This window comes from Coregonus lavaretus, assembly GCF_964263955.1.
Source record: "Coregonus lavaretus genome assembly, chromosome: 27".
Lineage (NCBI taxonomy): Eukaryota > Metazoa > Chordata > Actinopteri > Salmoniformes > Salmonidae > Coregonus > Coregonus lavaretus.
Window position 1 is genome coordinate 31,744,894 of NC_140014.1, and position 22,614 is coordinate 31,767,507.

General features: G+C 44.0%; 1 protein-coding gene across 1 annotated transcript in view; it reads left to right on the forward strand.

The window, feature by feature from the left end:
* The first annotated feature begins 789 nt into the window (after positions 1-789).
* LOC311102908 (EH domain-containing protein 4-like) overlaps positions 790-22,614 on the forward strand; it is a 30,401-nt gene continuing 8,576 nt past the window's right edge. Inside the window, exons 1-5 of the mRNA XM_084144389.1 lie at positions 790-1,261; positions 3,969-4,145; positions 5,697-5,794; positions 16,792-17,204; positions 18,880-19,044. Of these exons, the coding sequence (XP_084000515.1) occupies positions 1,032-1,261; positions 3,969-4,145; positions 5,697-5,794; positions 16,792-17,204; positions 18,880-19,044 (1,083 nt within the window). The 5' untranslated portion in view covers positions 790-1,031. The remainder of the gene's footprint in view (positions 1,262-3,968; positions 4,146-5,696; positions 5,795-16,791; positions 17,205-18,879; positions 19,045-22,614) is intronic.

Sequence of the window (22,614 nt, forward strand, 5' to 3'; positions counted from 1 at the left end):
ATATAAATCATGTGGTTATGTGAAGGTATTGTAGGATTCCACATTTTTCTTTCTGACATCTGCGTCTAAGCAACATGCATGTAGCTAGGTGCCTACATACAATATGTAATGTAGTACATATATTCTAATTGTCACTTAATATGGATTCCATGGCGTCTGTAAAAATTAGACAATATAAAAGTCCTGTCCTCCAACATTATCATATGCGAATTTAAGTTTTACAAGTCTTCAATGCAAACGTGTATACAAGTTTGCAGTATAGAATTGGAAAACCTTACTGGCCTTATGACAACGTCATTGAAATGTATAAGTGGGCTTGGGCTAGTGTTTTTCCCTCTGGAATATTCAGTCTCATGTCACTACGTCATTCAGAGGAAGGGCGGTGCCGTTCAGGTAATGCAGAGCAAAGAGGGAACGGCGAAGCGAGAGGATTTACTCCGCCAATATTCTGTGCGTGAGATTGTTGTATGGAGGTCAATGAGAGTGTCGAATTATGTGAGGCTTATTTGATCGAATAGATGTTTCGTAATGTTTAGGCTGTTACAAATTTACTGATATAAGTTGATGCACGTGGCATTCCGGCAACTTTGAGAAAAATAACTTGGTTGTGTCTGTTGTTCACACGCATAGCCTATCTGCACTCTTATTGGCTAGAATGGTCCCATCTGATCTTGCCTGCCTTCCATCGTTGAGGACATTCATTTCCATTGTTAGAGCGGTCACCCGAATATCTTGTCAATATAATACATAATCTTCGTACAGAGGCACCACTGTGCGGCGAACTACTGCACTGCACAGGGGAGCTACTGTGAGAGAGCAACCATCAAGCAATGTTGGGAAACAACGGTGGATTGTAGGTGCCACGTTTTTTAGTTGCCAAAGAACATATTTGATTCAAAGTAACAGTGCGCATTTTTGTACGATATTCGGATACAAAGTAGCCGCGTTGCGCAAACCTTGAAAGCTGTGAAAAAGAAGGAAGTCACACATTAGTTCTTGATTTGGGAACTTAGAAGAGGAGCATCATCATCATGTTCAGTTGGGTGAATAAAGAACAAGGAGGCAGAAACAAGGACGGCGAGATGTACCAAACTGTGACGGAGGGTCTTGAACAACTTTACACAAAAAAAGTATTTCCATTGGAAGAAACCTATCTTTTCCATGATTTCCACTCACCGGCGTTGGAGGCAGCGGATTTTCAGAGCAAGCCAATGGTTCTACTGGTTGGACAGTATTCTACGGGGAAGACGACGTTCATAAGGTAGTGCATCCAGAAATCAGCAACAGTTATGCATTCTCATTTTTGTGATAACTTTATCTTACCTCCAGGGCTCTCTGCCTGTCAGAAATTATTGAGTTGTGAATAACCCCTAGGTAATAGCCTACTTTGACAATTGTGAGCTGTCAAAATGGGGATTAATTTCAGTCAAAAATGTAACGTTATATGAGGAGATAACCACCGATGGAACAGGTTGTTGCCCCGTGCAACGTAATGTAAACTGTCTAGTGTTGGGAATTATCTAGCATTATGTTAAGGTTGTAAACAGCTTGTTTCTAGTTTTTTTATACCAATATTACATTTTCACATTCAATACATGAAACATCAGACTTCCCATTTTCCTTAGATCAGGGGAGGGAGGTGCCACACCAACTGCTACTTATAATGTTTTTTAACGTCATGAGGTAGAAGCTTGATTATAAACTGGGTGGTTTGAGCCCTGAATGCTGATTGGCTGACAGCCATGGTATATCAGACCATTTACCCCTAGCATGACAAAACCTTTTTTTTACTGCTCTAATTAAGTTGATAACCAGTTTATAATAGCAATAAGGCACCTCTGGGGTTTGTGGTATATGGCCAATATACCACGGCTAAGGGCTGTATCCAGGCACTCCGCGTTGCATCGTGCGTAAGAACAGCCCTTAGCCGTGGTATATTGGCCATATACCACACCCCCTCGTGCCTTATTGCTTAAGTATAGAAGCAGAGTAGTATTAACTGTCCAGTTTCCACCAACTGCTTTACAGTTAACACCATCAATATCAATGAGACATGTCTGGTGACCTGGGCCTTTTTTGAACCCCTGGACTCTGAACAACCAACCATTTATATGAGAGAAAGAATAGAACCATTACAGAATGGATAAAACTGTCTAAAAATCTCTGAATTTATGGCCATTTTAAGATCTTTCTCTCTAAATCATCAGGACAGACTCAAATGATGTCAGTTTAATATCATGGTGATCTGCAGGTTCTGTAGTAAGATAGGACATGCAGCTAGCGTCACTATTTTTAGGGAAGGTGCCTTTGGTAGGCTACATATTTCAGTTTGGCAGCTGCTGAAAGTATGTACACAATACTGAGAATTAGGTCAACATGCTCCTTTTTGTTGTAGGGTTAACATCTCACCTTGCAGATCATGTGCACAGAAATAAATATGGTTTCAATTTAGTCAAATGTTTTTTTACTTGACCATTTAAGTTGATCTTAAAAAAAAAAACTGATCAACGTTAGTGAAAAAAATGTCTTATCTTAAGGAGACTACATGGTCACTTAGTGTTAAATTGTACTGCTCATTCACAACAAGTGATTTGATTCTTGCAGAGCTTGCAGAGTTACTACATACAGGGATCCCACCCAATTCTAAGGAATTTAATGATGAATCATGGGAGTTGATCATAGCCTGGTCCCAGAGCTGTTTGTGCTGTCACTCTAGCCTGGTCCCAGATCTGTTTGTGCTGTCTTGCCAACTCCTATGGTCATTGTCATGCCGAATGTGACGTGTTTGACAGCACAAACAGATTTGGGCCTAAACCAGGCTAGGGAGTTGAGGCCATTAATAGTCATCCTAAAGACATCTCTTCTCCTCTGAGTGGATGTGGCCAAGGCAAGCTGGCATTCCTCTCTTTGAAGACCTTTGACACAGTGCCATCCTCTCACAGGAAGGGCTGAGGACCTATAGCATGGTCAGAACTCTGCAGGAAAAACAACATGATGAGTTGCTGTTTTTTTTTTGGTATTGGGGAGCATATATCAAGCACTCTGCCAGCCTTTAAAGTGTCTAGTGTTGGCACTTGGCAGTTGAAAATGTGAGCATGTGCCATCCAGTTAGGCAGATGGCCAAGCACTCCCATAGTAGCAAAGTATGTGGTATTACTCAAATATGTGGTATTCACATTCATTTGCAAGTATTTTTTTGTCTTTCAGCTTGAAAAATGCAAAATGATAGAACGTATACAGAGGCCTCGTACCAGTAGGCGTTGGCCTGGTGTGTGTGCAGATGTTTCAGTTAGCATAGTGTGTTCTGCCAGAGAGCTTTGTAATCATGTTGGAGCCAGATGATGGATATTGCTGTTGTTTTATTACCTCATGTTCATCAACCATCATGCCAAGTCCTATTGTCCATTGTAAAACATTATTTGAAGTGTCGTGTTGCATTGATATGGTGTATCTACATTTACATTTTTTACATTTTAGTCATTTAGCAGACGCTCTTATCCAGAGCGACTTACAGTTAGTGAGTGCATACATTTTCATACTGGCCCCCTGTAGGAATCGAATCCACAACCCTGGCGTTGCAAGCGCCATGCTCTACCAACTGAGCTACACAGGGCCTATCTAGTGTCTGGATATATTGTTATGGTGTATCTAGTGTCTGGATGTATTGACATGGTGTATCTAATGTCTGGCTGTATTGACATGGTGTATCTAGTGTCCGGATGTATTGATATGGTGTATCTAGTGTCTGGATGTATTGATATGGTGTATCTAGTGTCCGGATGTATTGATATGGTTTATCTAGTGTCCGGATGTATTGATATGGTGTATCTAGTGTCCGGATGTATTGCTGTAATGTATTGATGTATGTACGCATTGCTGATCTTACAAAATAGTGTCCATGGAAATGGGCAATAAAGATATTGTATCACAAAACAGTGGTGTTTTACTCTTACTCTGTTCTGTTCCAGGTACCTGCTGGAGCAGGACTTCCCAGGCATGCGGATTGGCCCAGAGCCCACGACAGATGGCTTCATCGCTGTCATGTACGGGGAGAACGAGGGCGTTGTCCCTGGCAACGCTCTGGTGGTCGACCCCAAGAAACCCTTCCGTAAACTCAACGCCTTTGGAAACTCTTTCCTCAACAGGTAAAGTGGACCGTTTTTGTTTATTACTGGTAACACTTTACATTATGTAACAACAATATTGTAACCGTAGTAATTACAGTATTACTACACAGGTATAAGCATAAAATCACATTACACAATTTAAAGGATCTCTGTGGGTCTAAGATCATCTCAATATCAAGAGTTACCCACATGGTGGTGTAATTATTACTGAATTGCTGTGGCATGTGGAATTTTCCATTACATAAAAAGGCATCTGAGCCTTGGTAAAGGCTCAGATGTTGAATTGTTCAGCTGAGGTTGACATTTTCTTAGATATGAGTATTGATTGATTATACCAGACACCACCTCCCACTGCCCCTGTTATGTATTATAGGTTCATATGATCATTTATCTTATCAACATTTACCTCCCTCTCTCACTTTGTCCTAATAAATCTGATATTAGGGACACGAGGGCCCTGTTCATTATAACATCTGTAATAAGTCATTCTTCTTGTGTAGCGAGAACACATACTTGAAATTATATTTCTGTTTCACGTTGTAGACATTGTTTTGTTGAGTACATTCATCCAAGCATGCATTTCTGCATGCAGTGCAAAAGAATAGGCTTTTCCCTCCCTGTAGTTACAAGGTTTGTTGATTTTGTCCCCTATTTTCCCTAAAGTGATTTCCAAAGCAGATCCAGTTGGTTTATGTAATCATGATTTTTAAAAAGCTTAGAGGTTAGGGATTGTTTTGGTAGTTTTCTCCCATTGCTTCCTGTCAGCCCAGCCCTTTTGACATAGCTGACATTTTCTTCCACAAACAGGTAGGAGGAAGCAGTGACTTTGTCACCTTTCGTTAGTTGTAGCGCACACTGTCTGTTGTTGGCTTGGCTGTCAGTTGTTGGCTCAGTCAAGAGTCTCTCGTAGATATAATTTTAGCCAAACAACACTTGGCCGAAGCATGTTTCCTTTTTCAAGATATTTATAATCCAAGGGAAATGGGTAAGTACTTCTATGACAGTTGCCCAAGTTAAGGTCAAAGACATTCCTGACAAAACAGAGGACGTCTCTTCCTTTCCAGAGAACCTCCGACAAAGCTCATTGTTTCCAGGGGACGTTAATGTGCGTCACACAAGATGTCACTTGGAGTATGTTTTTTTCCCCTCCACCCAACTGAAGTTAAGTTCGAGCCACACCACATACATGGCTGCATACTACATAATTGTTTCTATAAATCCTTCCTGCCAAAAACAATAAACACTGAGACAGGTATGGGCCTTGCTGCCAACCAGACAGATATACAGCTTTCATTAACACAATATTTTCATCAACACATCAGATCTGATTGAATGGTTGAATACTCATCACTGTTCCTCTAAATCAAAAACATACCAAATTTAGAAAAAGCAATGGGTGGGGGTAGAAAAGGGAAGAGAAAACGTCTCAATATGTTTTGACAATAGAAGTAATTGGGGTGTTTTCTGGAGCTGGCCTTCATGTCTATTACATGTGCTGTGTTTTCTTCTCTACTGTATTTCTAATACTAATGCTACTCGGTTATTTTCTTCTCTCCTGTATTCCTGTAGGTTAATCTGCTCCCAGATGCCTAACCAGGTCCTCCAGGGCATTAGTATAATTGACACACCAGGAATCCTGTCTGGAGAGAAGCAACGCATTAGCCGAGGTCAGTAGCTAGCTATCAAGCTGAGATGTGACATTGATACAGGAGGAAGGCCTACGCTGCCAAAACACTTCAATATGTAGACTTCGGCCACTCAATGTTGCTTTTATTAACATCAACCACCCTTTTAACTATAAATCATCAAACTATCCAACTTGGAGAGCTATGGTAGTTCCTTTCTTTAAGAAATAATAGTCCTTTGTTTGTGGTGGATCATGTATCAATTTAACAAGTCTATCCTTGTTTGTATACATTTTACAGATGCAAATATTTCACATACTGGCATTTTTGTATTCTACAGTGCAGTAATGGTAAATGGGTAGCTATCAAGTGTGTTTCAAGTGTCAAAGCATGTAGAGCTTTATTAAATGTTTTGTGTAATTCTTGTCACCAGATAGATAAGCAGCATGTTCATGCTCTCAGTATGTACAGAATGAAACTGTAAGCCAGCTGTGTCTCATAATTGTACCAATATTGCATATAATATCATCACCATGAAGAACCGATGGCACAGCATGATGCAACACCTCCAGGGCTCTAGTTATGTTTTCTCCAGAATTGGAATCCATCAATGGCTTTCTAAGCCTCCACTTGAAACCCTGAGATATGAAGTCATACCGTAGGCCTCGTTAGCAGCCCCACTCAAGTTTCCTTCATCTTGAGGAAACAATGGTAACCCTCACCCTGTTTTAGATATTAGGGTAATCATGTGCTGCCCAGTTCTCGCTTTCTTTTCCTCTTTTTGAAAAACCACAAGGTTTCTGATATGAAAAGCTACAATGGAAAACGATACTTACAATGCATAAGCCAGAAACAATGTGCTGACGTGTGCAATTACAGAAGTGCTAGGACCTTGTTATAACAGTATAGGGAATAGGGTGCCATTTGGGATGCATACCATGGAGATATGTGCATTCTTCTACATCTGTTCCTGCTTTGCGCTCTGTGTACAGCTGAGGTTGCAGTCCTCAAGCCTTAGCCATTTAAACATTATTTCAATTACTCATAGCATCATGACATCAGTAGTTTTCATGTTGAGGTATATTATAAATGTGTACACAGAGTAGGCCTTTAATATGATCAATAACATCATGGCCAAGTGATATAATTCATGACAACTGGACTTAATGAACTCAAGAGTAGTTGTCATCAAAATAAAAAGTGGTGTTGATATCTTTCCAAGTTCCAGTTGATTCAAATTAGTCATGCAGATGAAGTTTGTTTCATCAGGGTTCTTCAGGCTACTATACCGATGTCCGCTGTGACCTCTAACGTCATTACAGCATTAACTGTTCCCACACTCTCAGAGCTCCTCCTAGCTAAATGACTTGGCCCAGTCTGGCTGCTCGCATTCTTTATAGCCTTGTAATCCCTGCCATTGTTTGTGATGATGAGAATGGCGCTGCAATGGATAGTTGCCGTTTTACTATTTTTTTGTTTTTTTTTGTTGCTATGATCTTAACTTTTTTGTACATAATGTTTCCACCGTTGTTTCCTATGACTGAAAAAAAAACAAATCGATTTGGATGAAGATTTCTACTTCAATGAGTCGGAGGTGCAGAACATACTGCTCACCCCGGACCAGGCCCTAAGAGAGGCTGACGTGCGGGCACCCTGAACTACTGTACGCCGGCGAGTACATAAACCGCCTCTACCCTATTGGCGAACGTACAATCACTGGAGAACAAATTGGACGAGCTGTAGACCATACTATTTACCAAGAGAGTTTTCATCTGTTTTTCATAGCTGTCTATTTATCACCACAAACCAATGCTGGCACTAAGGCCACACTCAACGAGCTGTATAGGGCCATAAGCAAACAAGGAAATGCTCATCCAGAGGCGGTGCTCCTAGTGGCTATTGATTTTAATGCAGGAAAACTGAAATCCATTTTACCTAATTTCTACCAGCATGTCACCTGTGCAACTAGAGGCGAAAAAACTCTAGATCACCTTTACTCCACACACAGAAACGCATACAAAGCTCTCCCTCACCCTCTATTTGGCAAATCTAACCATAACTCTATCCTCCTGATTCCTGCTTACAAGCAAAAACTCAAACAGGAAGCGGATGCTAAACAACAGGACTGTTTTGCTAGCACAGACTGGAATATGTTTCTGGATTCATCCGATAGCATTGAAGAGTTTACCACATCAGTCACCGGCTTCATTAACCTTTGACTGCAGTGGGATAATTCAGGGTCACACAGAGTGATTCTTGGTAGTCTTCAACAAATCTACTTTGAAACGAAAGTATATGGGCTTAAAAAAGAAGACACCTGTACCATGTCAGATAAAGAGTTGAAATGTATACAATTTTGAGTTTGCATCCCAAGTTTGCACTTTATATACGTCACAGAAGACTGAAATATAACAAAACTGTTCGTCGGATGTGGCAGGGCTTGCAAACTATCACGGATTACAAAGGGAAACCCAGAAGCGAGCTTCCCAGTGACGCGAGCCTATCAGATTAGCTAAATGCCTTCTATGCTCGCTTCGAGGCAAGCATCACTGAACCATGCATGAGAGCACCAGCTGTTCCGGATGACTGTGTGATCACGCGCTCTGTAGCCAATGTGAGTAAGACCTTTTAAACAGGTTAACATTCACAAGGCCGTAGGTCCAGACGGATTACCAAGACGCGTACTCAGAGCATGCGCTGATCAGCTGGCAAGTGTCTTTACTGACACTTTCAACCTCTCCCTGACCCAGTCTGTAATACCTACATGTTTCAAGCAGACCACCATAGTCCCTGTGTCCATAAACGCCAAGGTAACCTGTCTAAATGACTATCGCCCCGTAACACTTGCATCTTTAGCCATGAAATGCTTTGAAAGGCTGGTCATGGCTCACATCAACACCATCATCCCAGACAACCTGGACCCACTCCAATTCAAATGCTGCCACAACAGATCCACAGATGACGCTAGTTCTATTGCACTCCACACTGCTCTTTCCCACCTGGACAAGAGGAACACCTATGTGAGAATTCTGGTCATTGACTACAGCTCAGCGTTCAACACCATAGTGCCCACCAAGCTCATCACGAAACTAAGGACCCTGGGACTGAACACCTCCTTCTGCAACTGGATCCTGGACTTCCTGACGGGCCGCCCCCCACGTGGTGAGGGTAGGCAACAACACATCCGCCACACTGACCCTCAACACTGTGGCCCTTCAGGGGTGTGTACTTAGTCCCCTCCAGTACTCCCTGTTCACCCACGACTGTGTGGCCGCGCATGACTCCAACACTATCATTAAGTTGCCAATGACACGGCGGTGGTAGGCCTGATCACCGACGACGATGAGACGGCCTATAGGGAGGAGATCAGAGACCTGGCAGTGTCGTGCCAGGACAACAACCTCTCCCTCAACGTCAGCAAGACAAAGAAGCTGATCATGGACTAGAGGAAACGGAGAGCCTAGCAAGCCCACATTCACATTGACTGGGCTGTAGTTGAGTGGGTCGAGAGCTTCAAGTTCTTAGATGTCCACAGCACTAAGGATCTATCATGGTCCACACACACCAACACAGTCGTGAAGAGGGCACGACAATGCCTCTTCCCCCTCAGGAGGCTGAAAAGATTTGGAATGGGCCCTCAGATCCTCAAAGAGTTGCTGCAAGAGTTTCTCCCATTCTTCCATGCAGCTCTGTTAAGTTAGATGGGGAGTGGCGGTGTACAGCAACCTTCAAGTCTTTCCACAGATTTACAATGGGATTCAAGTCTGGGCTTTGGCTGGGCTTTCACATTCTTTGGAAGCTTTGGAAGGACTTTCACATTCTTGTTCTGCAGCCATTCCTGCGTTGCTTTGGCTGTATGCTTGGGGTCATTGTCCTGCTGGAATGTAAATCTTCGCCCCCAGTATAAGGTCATTTGCACTTTGAAGCAGGTTCTCATCAAGGATTTGCCTGTATTTGGCTCCATTCATTGGTCCCTCTATCCTTACCAGTCTCCCAGTCACTGCTGCTGAAAGCATCTGCATAGCATGATGCTGCAATCACCATGCATGGTGTTAGACAGGTGAGCTGTGCCTGGTTTTCTCCAGACAAACAGTACCAGTCAAAAGTTTGGACACAACTACTCATTCCAGGGTTTTTCTTTATTTTTACTATTTTCTACATTGTAGTCAGTGACTCCGCTGTCCTGGCGTCGTGGGGGAGCTTGTTCCACCATTGGGGTGCCAGAGCAGCGAAAAGCTTTGACTGGGCTGAGCGGGAACTGTGCTTCCGTAGAGGTAGGGGGGCTAGCAGGCCAGAGGTGGATGAACGTAGTGCCCTCGTTTGGGTGGAGGGTTTGATAAGAGCCTGAAGGTAAGGAGGTGCCGTTCCCCTCACAGCTCCGTAGGCAAGCACCATGGTTTTGTAGTAGATGCGAGCTTCAACTGGAAGCTAGTGGAGTGTGCGGAGGAGCAGGGTGACGTGAGAGAACTTGGGAAGGTTGAACACCAGACGGGCTGCAGCGTTCTGGATAAATTGCAGGGGTTTAATGGCACAGGCAGGGAGCCCAGCCAACAGTGAGTTGCAGTAATCCAGACGGGAGATGACAAGTGCCTGGATTAGGACCTGTGCCGCTTTCTGTGTAAGGTAGGGTCGTACTCTGCGAATGTTGTAAAGCATGAACCTGCAGGATCGGGTCACCGCTTTGATGTTAGCAGAGAACGACAGGGTGTTGTCCAGGGTCATGCCAAGGTTCTTTGCACTCTGGGAGGAGGACACAATGGAGTTGTCAACCATGATGGCGAGATCATGGAGCGGGCAGTCCTTCCCCGGGAGGAAGAGCAGCGCCGTCTTGCCGAGGTTCAGCTTGAGGTGGGGATCCGACATCCACACTGATATGTCTGCCAGACATGCAGAGATGCGATTCGCCACCTGGTTATCAGAAGGGGGAATGGAGAAAATGTAATTGTGTGTCATCTGCGTAGCAATGATAGGAGAGACCATGTGAGGATATGACAGAGCCAAGAGACTTGGTGTATAGAGAGAATAGGAGAGGGCCTAGAACTGAGCCCTGGGGGACACCAGTGGTGAGAGCATGTGGTGCGGAGACAGATTCTCGCCATGCCACCTGGTAGGAGCGACCTGTCAGGTAGGACACAATCCAAGAGTGAGCAGCGCCGGAGATGCCCAACTCGGAGAGGGTGGAGAGGAGGATCTGATGGTTCACAGTATCAAAGGCAGCAGATGGGTCTAGAAGGATAAGAGCAGAGGAGAGATAGTTAGCTTTGGCAGTGCGGAGAGCCTCTGTGACACAGAGAAGAGCAGTCTCAGTTGAATGACCGGTCTTGAAACCTGACTGGTTAGGATCAAGAAGGTCATTCTGAGAGAGATAGCAGGAGAGTTGGCTAGAGACGGCACGCTCAAGAGTTTTGGAGAGAAAAGAAAGAAGGGATACTGGTCTGTAGTTGTTGACATCGGAGGGATTGAGTGTAGGTTTTTTGAGGAGGGGTGCAACTCTCGCCCTCTTGAAGACTGAAGGGACATAGCCAGCGGTCAAGGATGAGTTGATGAGCGAGGTGAGGTAAGGGAGAAGGTTTCCGGAAATGGTCTGGAGAAGAGAGGAGGGGATAAGGTTAAGCGGGCAGGTTGTTGGGCGGCCGGCCGACACAAGTCGCAAGATTTCATCTGGAGAGAGAGGGGAGAAAGAAGTCAAAGCATAGGGTAGGGCAGTGTGAGCAGGACCAGGGGTGTCATTTGACTTAATAAATGAGGATTGGATGTCGTCAACCTTCTTTTCAAAATGGTTGACGAAGTCATCCACAGAGAGGGAGGAGGGAGGGGGGGGGGGGACGAGAAGGTGGCAAAGAGCTTCCTAGGGTTAGAGGCAGAGGCTTGAAATGTAGAGTGGTAGAAAGTGGCTTTAGCAGCAGAAACAGAGGAAGAAAAAGTAGAGAGGAGGGAGTGAAAATATGACAGGTCCACAGGGAGTCTAGTTTTCCTCAATTTCCGCTCGGCTGCCTGGAGCCCTGTTCTGTGAGCTCGCAATGAGTCGTCAAGCCACGGAGCAGGAGGGGAGGACCGAGCCGGCCGGGAGGATAGGGGACATAGAGAGTCAAAAGATGCAGGAAGGGAGGAGAGGAGGGTCGAGGAGGCAGAATCAGGACACCGGAGGGAGAAGGATTTAGCAGAGGGAAGAGATGATAGGATGGATGAGGAGAGAGTAGTGGGAGAGAGAGAGCGAAGGTTGTGACGGTGCATTACCAGCTGTGTAGGGGCAGAGTGAGTAGTGTTGGAGGAGAGCAAGAGAGAAAAGGATACAAAGTAGTGGTCGGAGACTTGGAGGGGAGTTGCAGTGAGATTAGTAGAAGAACAGCATCTAGTAAAGATGAGGTCAAGCGTGTTGCCTGCCTTGTGAGGGGGGACGGTGAAAGAGTGAGGTCAAAAGAGGAAAGGAGTGGAAAGAAGGAGCCAGAGAGAAATGAGTCAAAGGCAGACGTCGGCAGGTTAAAGTCACCCAGAACTGTGAGGGGTGAGCCATCCTCAGGAAAGGAACGTATCAAGGTGTCAAGCTCATTGATGAACTCTCCAAGGGAACCTGGAGGGCGATAAATGACAAGGATGTTAAGCTTGAATGGGCTAGTGACTGTGACAGCATGGAATTCAAATGAGGAGATAGACAGATGGGTCAGGGGGAAAAGAGAGAATGTCCACTTGGGAGAGATGAGGATTCCTGTGCAGACAGCTGCCGCTGAACAAAGAGGTTGTGCTAATAACACTAAGCTAATTGCCTAGCACAAGTGTAGCCACTCCCCCTCCTATTGAGTTGTAATCTGCAGCAGAGAACAGTATGAACAGTATGAAAATGTATGCACTCACTAACTGTAAGTCGCTCTGGATAAGAGCGTCTGCTAAATGACTAAAATCTAAAATGTAAAAATGAGAACAAAAGAAGTGGCTGGCCCTGCGTCCAGTGTGAATGGGTAACAATCGCTTTTTAAGCAGACTGGGTAGCTTACTAACTATGACAGACAGACAGAACCAACACAGTTTACAAGTTAAAACAATTATGCTTACAGAATCAAGCAGGATCCTTCCAAGACTATTAGTTGACACTATTTGAGACAATCAGTTGTGTTGTGGCAAGTTGGGGGGGGGGGGGGGGGGGGTATACAGAAGATAGCCCTATTTGGTAAAAGACCAAGTCCATATTATGGCAAGAACAGCTAAAATAAGCAAAGAGATACGACTTGACTTTACTTTACTTTAAGACATGAAGGTCAGTCAATCCGGAAAATATCAATAACTTTTAACGTTTCTTCAAGTGCAGTCGCAAAAACCATCAAGCGCTATGACGAAACTTGCTCTCATGAGGACCGCCACAGGAATGGAAGACCCAGAGTTACCTCTGCTGCAGAGGATAAGTTCATTAGAGTTACCAGCCTCAGAAATTGCAGCCCAAATAAATGCTTCACATTGTTCAAGTAACAGATACATCTCAACGTTCAGAGAAGACTGCTTGAATCAGGCCTTCATGGTCGAATTGCTGCAAATAAACCACTACTGAAGGACACCAATAAGAAGAAGAGACTTGCTTGGGCCAAGAAACACGCGCAATGGACATTAGACCAATGGAAATTTGTCCTTTGGTCTGGAGTCCAAATTTGAGATTTTTGGATCCAACTGCTGTCTTTTTTTTTTTTTTTTATATAAAATTTGTATTTTTGGGGGGGGAATGGATCAGCTTAATATTGCAGATATATTGTATCTTCTATCAATGTAATTGTCTGCATCACTTCCAATCCCCCATGTTTTTTTTATATATATAAATATACTCCCCTTTATTACTTTTCAACCCCACCATCCTTTCCCTACTTGGAGTAAATTAGTGAACAACAATGCCCAGGCCTCTACTTCCGGTCTATAATTACTATCTACACCTTATGGACAGAGTTAATTTGACAATAATTCTATTATTTATATATATATATATATTATTATTATTTTTTTTTGCTCCTGAACTTCTTCTACTCTCAACCTCTCCGATCATTTTCATGATGTCCATCCGATTTGCTTCTATATGCCATATCTTTCTAACTGTGCTCTTTCCCAAAAGCTCCCAACATACAACCTATATACTTATTATGGACACAGTATGCTTACATTATTAGATATCTTTGTTATTATTTGTTGTTATTTGTTATTAGTCCCATCCTTCAACTCTATTCAATACCTCCCATCTATCTCTTAACACCATCCATATAGGATTTCTATTTGCCATATATATTTCAACCGTACTGTGATGTTTTACAAAAGTTCTGAACCTGTGTCTTTGTGAGACGCAGTGTGGGTGAACGGATGATCTCCGCATGTGTATTTCCCACCGTAAAGCATGGAGGAGGAGGTGTTATGGTATGGGGATGCTTTGCTGGTGACACTGTCTGTGATTTATTTAGAATTCAAGGCACACTTAACCAGCATGGCTACCACAGCATTATACAGCGATAGCCATCCCATCTGATTTGGGCTTAGTGGGACTATCATTTGTTTTTCAAGAGGACAATGACCCAACACACCTGGCTGTGTAAGGGCTATTTTACCAAGGAGAGTGATGGAGTGCTGCATCAGATGACCTGGCCTCCACAATCCCCTGACCTCAACCCAATTGAGATGGTTTGAGATGAGTCGGACCGCAGAGTGAAGGAAAAGCAGCCAACAAGTGCTCAGCATATGTGGGAACTCCTTCAAGACTGTTGGAAAAGCATTCCAGGTGAAGTTGGTTGAGAGAATGCCAAGAGTGTGCAAAGCTGTCATCAAGGCAAAGGGTGGCTATTTGAAGAATCTCAAATATAAAATATATTTTGATTTGTTCAACACTTGTTTTTGTTTACTACATGATTCCATGTGTGTTATTTCATAGTTTTGATATCTTCACTATTATTCTACAATGTAAAAATAAAGAAAAACCCTTGAATGAGTATGTGTGTCCAAACTTTTGACAGGTAGTGTAGCTCTTTGCATTCAGGCCAAATAGTAAAATTTTTGTCTAATCAGACCACTGAATCTTTTGCACTTTCATGTGCCTTTTTGCAAACTCAAGGCGTGCTGTCGTGCCTTTTTTTCAGGAATGGCTTCCGTCTGGCCAGTCTCCTATAAAGCCCAGATTGGTGAAGTGCTGTAGAGACTATTTTCCTTCTGGCAGGTGCTCCCATCTCAACCAAGGAACTGTAGTTCTGTCAGAGTGGTCATTGGGCTCACCCCCCTGACCAATGGTCATTTGGCTCACCCCCCTGACCAAGGTCCTTCTTACCCGGTTGCTCACTTTGCCATTATGGGTTATTATTGTGTGTAGATGGGTGAGAAAAAAAATATTTAATCCATTTTGAATTCAGTCTGTAACACAACAAAATGTGGAATAAGTCAAGGGGCATGAATACTTTCTGAAGGCACTGTAAATAGTTGGACTATCTGCATTTACCCTTTTTTACACTAACTTTTTTGACTCATCACATACGCTACTGTTTACTATCTGTCACTTTATTCCTAGTTATATGTACATGTCTACCTCAATTACCTCATACCCCTGCACATCAACTCAGTACTGGTACCCTGTGTATATAGCCAAGTTATCGTTACTCATTGTTTATTTATTATTACTTTTATTATTACGTGTTTTTTATTATTTCTCTGTTTTCTTTTTCTCTGCAATGCCCATAAGTAAGCATTTCACTGTTGGTCTACACCTGTTGTTTACGAAGCATGTGACGAATAACATTTAATTTAATTTGTTAGCAACACATGCGTTCATTAAACTACAATCCCTTGCTACTCAAAGGCAACTTTGCGTTTTCCTTCCAAAATTAAACCACAATTATTTCAGATGATCATGCATTGCTTATTCAAGACAATAACAGTAGGCCTACTCTTCCATGCAGGCAATCATTTTATTGAAATGTCCTTTGCACAAAGTAATGGAAACACTTGAGTAAATGAGGGATACAAAGTACATTGAAAGCAGGTGCTTCCACACAGGTGTGGTTCCAGAGTTAATTAACATCCCATCATGCTTAGGGTCATGTATAAAAATGCTGGGCAGGCCATTATTTTGGCTATCATGGCTATGCCCCCATAGGATGATAATGCCCCCCATCCACAGGGCACGAGTGGTCACTGAATGGTTTGATGAGCATGAAAACGATGTAAACCATATGCCAGGGCTGTCTCAGTCACCAGATCTCATCCCAATTGAACACTTATGGGAGATTCTGGAGTGGCGCCAAGACAGCGTTTTCTACCACTATCAACAAAACACCAAATTATGGAATTTCTCAAGGAAGAATGGAGTTGCATCCCTCCGTTAAGAGTTCCAGACATTTGTAGAATCTGTGCCAATGTGCATTGAAGCTGTCCTGGCTCGTGGTGGCCCTACGCCCTATTACGACACTTTATGTTGGTGTTTCCTTTATTTTGGCAGTTACCTGTATGTATGCATGCTTTATACTGGCGACCTTCTAAAATACCAGTACTTGTCAATGAGCCGACACATTATATTTATAAAAGGAGTGCCACAGCTGCCAGGTGCACATTATTTAACCTGTACCTGCAGGCTCGTCTGTGTGTACATTGGTGGTGTGTATTTTGTCAACAAAAACATAAAGGATATCAGTCATTCATAGGTAAACACTAATTCTATTTCAGGAGGCCCATAGTGTAGTCATTTTCAAAGGTGCTGGTTGGCTGTTGTATAAACACTAGTGGTGACTTTTAGATAGTTATTTCACCCTTGGGCCACAGTAGCGCTCTTAGTTAGAGGACATACAGTATAAACATCTGACTTGGTGTGTGATTTGTTGCTGATATTTGTTTGCGTTACATCTATCTTTTCAAGTCCAGGAAATCATTGCACTCCAATAGATTGTAAATCAAATGTTCTGCAGACAAAAGACTACAAACAAAAGCAGTACAGCTGAATATCAGTTGTAATAGTTGTTAATACAAGAATGATACTACTTCAATGTTGGCTCAGCGTCATGATTGTAATATTGTTTGTTTTTCCCACTCAACAGGCTATGATTTCTCTGAGGTGCTGCGATGGTTCGGAGAGCGGGTGGACCGCATCATCCTCCTCTTCGACGCCCACAAACTGGACATCTCAGACGAGTTCTCCGAGGCCATCAAGGCCTTCCGTGGCCAGGACGACAAGATCCGCGTGGTGCTGAACAAGGCTGACCAGGTGGACAGCCAGCAGCTTATGAGGGTCTACGGAGCTCTGATGTGGTCCCTGGGGAAAGTCATCAACACACCCGAGGTGGTGAGGGTCTACCTAGGCTCGTTCTGGGCCAAGCCCCTGCAGAACACGGAGAACCGGAGGCTCTTTGAGGCAGAGACCCAAGACCTCTTCAAGGACATCCAGGGCCTGCCCCGGAACGCTGCCTTACGCAAACTCAATGACCTCATCAAACGGGCTCGACTTGCTAAGGTAAGCTGTTACTGTAACTGTACTCCCCCAGTCCCTGCCCATTCCTGTGCTGTCCCTGGACGCCAATAGTCCTAGTAAGACCCATGTCTCTACTAGTGATGGGTATATTAAATATACTTTGACTCGATTTGTAAAATATTTTATATTTTTTGCTAGGTAGTGTTAGCTAGCGCTAGTCGGCTGTACGGTACCTTTGCAAAACTCTGGTATTTTTCATCCTATAACTTGTTCTCGATCTTCTTTTTAAATAGTGAGCCAACTTGTTTTCAGCAACTGATCAAAACTAATTTTACAATGCTCTCTCTTGTCTCTCTGCAGCAGACATATAGTGAGCAATATGTTTGGAACATCAAATCGCAATAGAATCGCAGTATAGAATTGCAATACATATCGTATTAGCACTATTTTCATTAAGATCCCTGACTGCATCTTTAAGTCTGTTGTGCAAAGTGAACACTTCCTCTGGGTCCCCTTGACCCCTGGTTTCCACTATTTCCATTCAGAGCTCCTTCCACAGCATTACATGGAGCAGGCTGGTACTTAAGTCTCCCTGCAGCACACGGAACAATTTATACAGAACAGAGGAGGGCCATTCCTCAGAGTGTAGCCTTATCTCTTCCGCAATATTTTTCCAACTGGCCAAACAAACAGAAATCCGGCAGCTCTCCACATTCCTTCCTGCTATGCTGAGAGTGTGTGAGACCATGTGAGGTAGTAAAGTAGTCAGTACGTACCCCCAGGTTGGCCCTGTCGGTCTCGGTCGCCCCCCACCCCTGGTCAGAGAGGAATGTATGACGTCCTGACAAAAAACCAAGGCCCTATTTATCCACCCTCTGAACCTCTCCCTGCCTGCCTGTCTATAAGCACTCCAGCACCATAGTGTTTACGCCAACCCTGTCTGTCTCTGTCCGTCCGTCTGTCTGTTTGCCCATCCCACAGCGCCTGCCTGCTTCCAAGAGGAGTAAACATTCTCATATTCTCTGGTAACTAAAGGCACAACCTTATCCCCTGGAGCGAACTTCCTCCCAAACCTACTTTATTGAGGAAATTATTGTGTAAACACCGGTGTTGTTGAATGTTCCCCCTCACAAGGACATTTACAAGGTGGAGTCGCACTTGCAAACATGAGGAACATATTGATAACCCTGCTGGTCCAACAATGCTTGGAGAGGTTGAAGGACCCTGGTGAATGAATGCAATCAGCTTCTATCTGATGTATTCTGTTTTAACCCACCTTATCATTTCCCCTTATACAATTTCAGTTCACAAATACACTGTACAAGTCTCATCAACAGGGTTGCCGTTGATAATGGCTGACCCTGGCCGTGACCCCACTCTCCGATGGTGTCTCCGGGGGAGTTGGGACATGCAAAAAAAAAACATTTCCAATTCACACATGCGTATACACACTTGAACATGTGTGAAATAGGACAAATGTAAGCACCCACCAAATCATAATAATTATAATTATGAAACCAGATGAAAATATCAAGCATGGAGAAGGAAGGAAACCACAGAGATGTAGACAAAAGTTTTATCAAAAGCTGCATGACCTCATACATAGTGTAATAGGACCTTATTTGAATATGTGGAAAGCTGAAATCTGGAAATGACGTAAATAGACAAGTGGCTCAGGCTTGACCATACTTATACTCTCTCTATGTCTCTCACATAGGTGCATGCCTACATCATCAGCTACCTGAAGAAAGAGATGCCGTCGTTGTTTGGGAAGGAGAAGAAGAAAGAGGAACTGATCATGAGACTTCCTGAGATCTACACCATACTGCAGAGAGAACACCACATCTCCCCTGGAGACTTTCCCAATGTCGTCAAGATGCAGGTCACCATGAATATGGCTACGTCCAAAATGGCACCCTATTCCCCTGCACTACTTTTGACCAGAGCCCTGGTCAAAGTTAGTGCACAAAAAAATAGAATAGGGTGCCATTTGGGATGCATCATAGGTTTTTATCTAGGTGCAACTCAGTGGCTCATCTGAAATGCAGAGTATTATCAAATACTGTATGTACCCATAGTCATTTCAGTCATCTTGCATACCTCAACATGAGTAGTGAAACGGTACTTGTAGATACAAGTAAAGGGGTAGATGGAGGGTGCAGTTCGAGGTTCTATCTTAGAGGGAAGACCTCAATTCCATCTCCACCCTTTTCTTTAACATCAACAGTTCATCAAAACATCATAATTGGGCATCGTCTAGCACTGCTGGAAGTTGCCATCCAGTTGAAAGCGAGGGACGGCCACACCTCTGCCACCTCCCCAGCTCTGTATGAAAGCAGCTGTTTTCTGTCAGCTACAGAGAGTAGAGCGAGTTAGGCGTCAGAGGCAGACTGAGCTTGGCTTTGGATTTGGAAGGAAAAAGCTCAACTCGTTGAACCTAGAGAATCACCACAACACTTGAAGTGAGAACACTGCAACTGGTTGTGAGACATTGTCTTGAGAGAATGCTCCACTATTGAACAGTGAGAATGTTGTAGTGTGTACAGGTCCCTGAGGAGGACTGTAATTCCCTGTCCTGTTATTGTGTGTTGAGGAGAGGGACCACCCGCCATAGTCTCAAATTTCTCTGCTTTTTAGTCATGGGTGTTTATCTAACAAAATGTTCAACACAGCACCTCCGAGACCTGAGGCCTTAAGCCATGTATGTATCTGTCAATCAGGAACAGTCAAACAATGTAACTGTTACATACCCTTTGGTCATCCCACCCTAATCCTAGCCCTGAGATGACTGTAGTCAATAATGGAGTCATATCAGGGATAGCCTAATCCCTGCTTTACAGATGTGGCCTAGAAGTTGCCTCATATACGACAATGGACAGCTCATGGCCACACAAGTCACTCAGGGTCAATATACACTACATAACCACAAGTATGTGGACACCTGCTCGTCGAACATCTCATTCCAAAATCATGGGCATTAATAGTTGGTCTCCATAATAGAGTTGGTCTCCATTTGCTGCTATAACAGCCTCCACTCTTCTGGGACGTCTTTCCACTAGATGTTGGAACATTGCTGCGTCGACTTGCTTCCATTCAGCCACAAGAGCATTAGTGAGGTTGGGCACTGTCGGCGTTCCAATTCATCCCAAAGGTGTTCGATGGGGTTGAAGTCAGGGCTCTGTACAGGCTAGTCAAGTTCTTCCACACCGATCTCGACAAATTTTTGTATGGACCTCGCTTTGTGCACGGGGGCATTGTCATACTGAAACAGGAAAGGGCCTTCCCCAAACTGTTGCCACAAAGTGGAAGCACAGAATCATGTAGAATGTAATTGTATGCTGTATCGTTAAGATTTCCCATCACTGGAACTAAGGGGCCTAGCCCAAACCATGAAAAACAGCCCCAGACCATTATTCCGCCTCCACCAAACTTTACAGTTGACACCATGCATTGGGACAGGTAGTGTTCTCCTGGCATCCGCCAAACCCAGATTCGTCTGTCAGACTGCCAGATGGTGAAGCGTGATTCATCACTCCAGAGAACGCGTTTCCACTGCTCCAGAGTCCAATGGCGGCGAGCTTTAGACCACTCCAGCTGATGCTCGGCATTGCGCATGGTGATCTTAGGCTTGTGTGCAGCTGCTCGGCCATGGAAACCCATTTCATGAAGCTCCCGACGAACAGTTCTTGTGCTGATGTTGCTTCCAGAGACAGTTTGGAACTCGGTAGTGAGTGTTGCAACCGAAGACAGACGTGCTTCAGCACTCGGCGGTCCCGTTCTGTGAGCTTGTGTGGCCTACCACTTCGCGGCTGAGCCGTTGTTGCTCCTAGACGTTTCCACTTCACAATAACAGCACGTACAGTTGACCGAGGCAGCTCTAGCAGGGCAGAAATTTGACGAACTGACTTGTTGGAAAGGTGTCATCCTATAACGGTGCCACGTAGAAAGTCACTGAGCTCTTCAGTAAGGCCATCCTAATGCCAGTGTTTGTCTATGGAGATTGCATTTGCTGTGTGCCAGATTTTTACACGCTACGCGCTTCAGCACTCGGTGTTCCCGTTCTGTGAGCTTGTGTGGCCTACCACTTTGCGGCTGAGCTGTTGTTGCTCCTTGATGTTTTTGTCTATAGAGATTGCATGGCTGTGTGCTCAACGCGGTGACCCGATCCTGTAGGTTCATGCTCTACAACATTCGGAGAGTACGACCCTGCCTTACACAGGAAGCGGCACAGGTCCTAATCCAGGCACTTGTCATCTCCCGTCTGGATTACTGCAACTCGCTGTTGGCTGGGCTCCCTGCCTGTGCCATTAAACCCCTACAACTCATCCAGAATGCCGCAGCCCGTCTGGTGTTCAACCTTCCCAAGTTCTCTCACGTCACCCGACTCCTCCGCACACTCCACTGGCTTCCAGTTGAAGCTCGCATCTGCTACAAGACCATGGTGCTTGCCTACAGAGCTGTGAGGGGAATGGCACCTCCGTACCTTCAGGCTCTGATCAGTCCCTACACCCAAACGAGGGCATTGCGTTCATCCACCTCTGGCCTGCTGGCCCCCCTACCTCTGCGGAAGCACAGTTCCCGCTCAGCCCAGTCAAAACTGTTCGCTGCTCTGGCACCCCAATGGTGGAACAAGCTCCCTCACGACGCCAGCACAGCGGAGTCACTCACCACCTTCCGGAGACACTTGAAACCCCACCTCTTTAAGGAATACCTGGGATAGGATAAAGTAATCCTTCTACCCCCCCTTACCCCACCCCCCAAAAAATATAAATAATAATAATAATAATAATAATACATATTGTAAAGTGGTTATCCCACTGGCTATAAGGTGAATGCACCAATTTGTAAGTCGCTCTGGATATGAGCATCTGCTAAATGACGAAAATGTAAATGTAATGTAATGCTCAATTTTATACACCAGTCAGCAATGGGTGTGGCTGAAATAGCCAAATCCACTAATTTGAAGGGGTGTCCATATACTTTTGTATATATAGTGTATCTATTGCCAAGAGATTTTGTATGGTTTAAGACAGGGGTGTCAAACTCATTTTAGCTCAGGGGCCACATGGAGGAAAATCTATTCCCAAGTGGGCCGGACCGGAAAAATCATGGTATATATATATAACTTAAAAACAACAACTTCAGATTTTTTCCTTTGTTTTAATACGATCAACATACAACATAAAGCTGGAGCCTGAGGACAGTGTGTCCAAAATAGTACAAGCACAACATCACTATTAATCATAAAACATTCTAAAGAAAATTCTAAAGAAAAAGAACACACAAACACACAATGCCTCAGTGATTAACAGAACTGTTTCACAGATCACAGAACTATATCAGGGTGTCATTTCTCAGGCAGAAATGTAGATAAAAACAATGAAATCCTGTTCCCCAAACAAGTGCAAGAACCACAGAGTCAAGAAAATGTTAAATATACAAATAAAATAAA